General features: G+C 56.5%; 1 protein-coding gene across 1 annotated transcript; it reads right to left on the bottom strand.

Annotated features, from left to right (window-relative positions):
- Window positions 1-2,002: 2,002 nt before the first annotated feature.
- LOC134522123 (protocadherin gamma-A10-like) lies at window positions 2,003-4,925 on the bottom strand. Its single transcript, XM_063349429.1, has one exon. It carries the CDS (start codon window positions 4,790-4,792, stop codon window positions 2,003-2,005), a length of 2,790 nt encoding a protein of 929 aa, XP_063205499.1. The 5' UTR covers window positions 4,793-4,925.
- Window positions 4,926-5,402: the final 477 nt, after the last annotated feature.

Below are 5,402 nucleotides of genomic sequence, written 5' to 3'. Positions count from 1 at the left end.
TTCCTCTTTCAGCCCAACAACCACAAGAGCTCTTTTAAGGTTTTAAAGGTTACAAGCCACAATGAGGCCCAGATTTACACCTGGACAATAACAATAATAGTAATAGTAATAATAGTAATAACAGTAGTAGTATTGATAATAGTAATAATATTAATAGTAATAGTAATAATAATAATAATAATAATAATAATAATAATAATAATAATAATACAACCCAAATTAAAAAATATGGAGAACAAGGATCACAACAAGGATTTCTAATTATACCACAGCAAACTTTTTCACCTGACCTGTCTCAGCACAGACAGAACTTTTCACCCTGACCAAACATCTTCAATGTGAAAATGACCTTTGCAGACAGACACCGCTGAAGGAAAAGTTGCACACACAACTTCTCCTTACAGACAACAAGGATCGCAACATGGACATATGCAAAGAGATTTCTCTGCTCATCATACTCATTTGAAAAAAATGACAAGTGTTCTCAAGGGCATAAGTGATTTGTAACTTCAAGAGAGACCCAGTCACCTAAGTATCACCCCAAAGAGAGCATCATCTGAATCAGCGTGTTGGGCAACTTGCAAGACAGGTCACTCTGAAACTTTAATATAAAATCAACATCAGTGCGCAATAACTGCCATTCATGGGAAACATCATACAACAGGAAAGCAAACTGGTGAACCTACAACTTGGCCAGCTGGAATATGAGTAGTGTGATATCCAAAAATGAGACACCTTCAGATTCATTTTACTTAGTCTAGCAACAAACCCTGACCTTCCAAATTTGAAAATACACTCCACTGAAAGAAAAGACACACAGACAACTTCTCTTTACCATGCATAATATTTGACTTCTCTCCATGTGCATGTGACAAGCAAGAGCATTTCTTCCAGTGACATTTAAAAAAAAAAACAAACATGTCTACGGAAGTCTTTCCCTTTACAGCTGTAAACATGAAAACCACATACGGGACAGTCAGACAAATATCGCAGATGAGATCTTCCACACATTGTCAGAGAGAATAGCCCAGCTGACACATGCAGAAAGGAAGAGATCACCACATACTCTTCCAGATTATGGAACTTACAGTAGGTACATAATTCAGGTATTTAGTAGAAAACGAATACAGTTTGTTCTTCATAAAGCTCCCTTTATGTCATTTCGCCTAACTACACAATTCAGATGTTAGTTAAGAAATGATGACACCCTGCAATGACATGGGAAAAACAACCCAGGGCTCCCAATACAGCTGGAATAATATATGTGCTAGCAAAAATTCTTTGGGAAGATGCAATTGCATGACATCACACATGGACACTAAACAGGGAACACTGCAAATCTCTTGTGTCCTTCAACAGACCCTCACGAAGACTCCCAGGACTGTCATCTCCAACCATTCACAACTTGCATGGTGTCCTTTGACACTCATAATTTGAAAGCATATAACATCAAAGGTCCAGTTGCCCAGACCAGTTCTCCTCAACACGCACCAGAATCACCCGTGGACTTCACATCAATATCTTTACATCTCTGTACTAAGAGAGAACATATATTTGTCTACTCACCATCCTTCTGTGAAGACACATGGTGGTTCTAAATGTAAATGAGGAGCTGTCCTCCAGAAAAGAAGGAGTCAGTGAACATCTTCACAGGGCCAAGCCCCCTCCTTAGGTCTCCTCCCATACCTTGAATCTCTCCCCTCCCACCCTCCTATGGCTCTTGCCATAGCATGTATCGTCAAGCCAAGACACATCTAGCTCTCCTTCAAAGAAGTCAAACTTAAAAGAAAGGGAATCAGCAAAACACATCTCCCATTTCCTCCAATACCCCTTCATATACAACGACCCAAAACCCTTCACAAATACTCACAACTTCTACGGTTGTCCTTCATCTTCAAATCAGGCAGACAGACATCGACAAGGGACCAGTTGTTGCCCAGTCCCTTCCTCCACCCGGTGCACAAAGATCAAAGCATGAACGAATACAAAGACATATCGTTGCTCACCCCGTTATCAAGAAGAAACAGAAAGGCTGAGAAGAGCGGAAACGACGAGCAGCTGAGTTATACAGGGAGCCATTAACAGTACCTTCCAAAACACTCTCATCCTGCTCAAGCACAGGTGCGGTCTGGAAGATAGCTGACCCTGCTAATAACGAAAACTGCCTTTTGCTGATCATGCAATACATGGGTTCAGAAGAGCTAATCCTGAAACATGTCGGGGACAAAAGGAGAAAAGAAGCTTTGCCTTCCTTGTAACGAAACCTCATCCTACAGACACGACAGAGAACACGGGTGGAAAAGGACAGAGAAGAGGGAGAGTGAGGCGTGGCAGAGCAAGCGTGGTGGGAGGAACTCACCGGGGGAGCGGCGGGGTCGGCGCGGCGGGCGCCGTCGGCGTCCTCGGCGAGCAGCGGCGCGGGCTCGTCGGGCGGCGGGCGCGCCGGGAGGGTGTCGCAGCAGCTGCCGCCCGAGAAGCGGAGCTGGCTCTTGCGCGAGTCGGCGGTGAGCGACACCTCGTGCGAGTAGGAGTGCAGGAAGGCGCGGACGCCGTCGATGCCCACGAAGTGCGAGGCCGGGACGCCGCGCAAGGCGCCGCTGCCCGCCGCCAGCAGCTGCGAGCGGCGCCAGCGCCGCAGGCGCAGCGCCAGCAGCAGCAGCAGGAAGGCGAGGAAGAGGCAGGACACGGCCGCCACGGCCAGCACCAGCCAGCGCGTCAGGCTGACGGACGGCTCGCCCGCCGCCGCCGCCGCCGCCGCGCTGCCCAGCTCCGACAGCAGCTCGCCCACGCTCTCGGCCAGCACCACCGTCAGCGTGGCCGTGGCCGACAGCGCCGGACGCCCGTGGTCCTTCACCACCACCACCAGGCTCTGCCGCGCCGCGTCGCGGGACAGCGGCACCCGCGCCGTGCGCACCTCGCCGCTGTGCAGCCCCACGCGGAACAGCGCCGGCTCCGTCGCCTTCGCCAGCTCGTACGACAGCCACGCGTTCTGCCCCGCGTCCGCGTCCACCGCCACCACCTTGGCCACCAGCGCCCCGGGCTCCGCCGACCGCGGCGCCAGCTCCACGCCCGCCCAGCCCGCGCCCGACGCCGGCGGCGGGTACAGCACCTGCGGCGCGTTGTCGTTCTCGTCCACGATCACCAGGCGCACCGACACGTTGCTGCTCAGCGACGGCGCGCCGCCGTCCTCCGCCCGCACCCACAGCCCCACCTCGCGCACCTCCTCGTAGTCGAAGGAGCGCAGCGCGTACAGCGCGCCCGTCTCCGCGTGCACCGACACGTACGACGACAGCGGCGCGCCCCGCACGCGCCCCTCCCACAGCCGGTACCGCACGCGCGCGTTCTGACCCCAGTCCGCGTCCGCCGCCCGCACCGTCAGCACCAGCGCGCCCGCCGCGTTGTTCTCGGCCACCCGCGCGCTGTACCGCGCCTCCGCGAACACCGGCGCGTTGTCGTTCACGTCCAGCACCCGCAGCGACAGCACCGCGCTGCTCCACAGCGGCGGCGAACCGCCGTCCGACGCCCGCACCGTCACGTTGTACTCCGACACCGCCTCACGGTCCAGCACCTCGGCAGTCACCACGCGGTAGTAGTCCTCAAAGGTCTTCTCCAGACGGAACGGGAGGCTCTCGGCGATGCTGCACCGCACCTGGCCGTTGGGGCCCGAGTCCCGGTCCTGCACGTGCAGCAGGGCCACCACCGTCCCCGGCGGGGCGTCCTCAGAGATCTCGCTTAGCTGAGAAGTCACTGTCATTTCGGGTGCGTTGTCGTTCACGTCTGTCACAGTGATCGCCACTTTCGCCGTGTCAAAAAGAGCCCCGCCGTCCCGTGCCTGCACCTCCATTTCGTACGAGTCGCCTTCCTCGAAGTCCAGGCTACGCAACAGAGTGATCACTCCCGTCTCAGAGTCCAGATGGAATAACTCTAGCGCCATATCCTTCGTTTTCTTCAACGAGTATTTGACGTCGCCGTATATCCCCTCGTCAGCGTCGGTGGCCGTGACGGTGAGCAGGGCGGAGCCCGCGGGCACGTCCTCCGCCACACGCACCGTGTACTCCGCCTGGCTGAACGCGGGAGCGTTGTCGTTGGCGTCCAGCACCGCCACGCGGATCCGCGCCGTGCCTGTTCGCGACGGCTCGCCGCCGTCGCTCGCCCTCAGCACCAGCTCGTGAAAGGCCGCCTCCTCCCGGTCCAGCGCCTTCGCCAGCACCAGCTCGGGACGCTGGTCCCCGCCGGGGCCCGCCTGCACGGACAGCGAGAAGTGCTCGTCGCCGCTCAGCTCGTACCTCTGCAGGGAATTCCGTCCCACGTCCGGGTCGTGAGCCTCAGCTAGGGGAAACCGCGACCCCGGAACTGTCATCTCTGTCACTCTCAGCTCCATTTCTGCCTCTTGGAAGCTGGGGGCGTTGTCGTTAATGTCCCTGATTTCCACTTCGATTCCGTAAACCCGCATCTCCCCCTCCACGATCACCTCACAGCGCAGCACGCATTTCTCCACCAGCCGGCACAGCTGCTCTCTGTCTATCCTCTCCGCCGTCACTAAATGTCCCGTCTTCCCGTGCAGGGCGAAATACTGCGTTCGGCCTCTGCCTAAAATGCGGACGGCACGGTCTTGGAGCGCCGGCAGCTCCAGCGCCAGGTCCTTGGCCGCGTCGCCCACGAACGAGCCCTTCGGCATCTCCTCGGGAACCGAGTAGCGCAGCTGTCCCCACGCCGCCTCCCACGCCGCCACCAGGACACACCACAGCAGGGCTCGCTCCCACCGGACCCAGAGCCTCCCCGCCGCAAACATCTCCTACGCGGCACCGCCGCCTGCCGTTCCGCCTCCCGATCTGGCTGACTATCCGGCTCCGTTCCCGTCTCGCCGCTCCCGGACGCTGCCGGGGGCCCCTCCGCTTCGCTGCACCACAGCTCCGCACCACCCGGACGCTCTCAGACCGACCGCCGTCCCAGACGGCAGGCAGGCAGCGAGCCGGGCCGCAGCGGACGGAGCTGCCTGCAGCGCTGTGCCTTCCTCTCGCTCCTCTTCGGTCAACAGCGGCACCCGCAGCCTCCTTCCGGCACTGCAGCAACCAGTGCTGCCCAGCGCTGCCCGCCGCCCTTTACCACGCCTTTCCACGACGGGACACTCGACACGGACACATCGTTTCCCGGCCACGGCGGATCTCCTGCGATACCTTTTCTACAGCACATCTCTTCTTTGGTCCGCCAGGAGGTCACGACCAGTAATAACACGCGTACCGGTTTTGTGTTATTTCCACCGAACGGGAAACAAGTATTGTAACAGTGATATATTATATGTGTTAATCTTTCTGAATATGACGTGCAAAATACTGCCATCCATATCCCATTCGTCCGAAACCACAATCTCCACCAAGAATTGCACAGCTTTTGTAGCAGTC

This window comes from Chroicocephalus ridibundus, chromosome 11 (genome assembly GCF_963924245.1).
Source record: "Chroicocephalus ridibundus chromosome 11, bChrRid1.1, whole genome shotgun sequence".
Classification (NCBI taxonomy): Eukaryota; Metazoa; Chordata; class Aves; order Charadriiformes; family Laridae; genus Chroicocephalus; species Chroicocephalus ridibundus.
The sequence above is the reverse complement of the archived record's forward strand: the minus strand, read 5'-3'. Positions and strand labels throughout refer to the sequence as shown.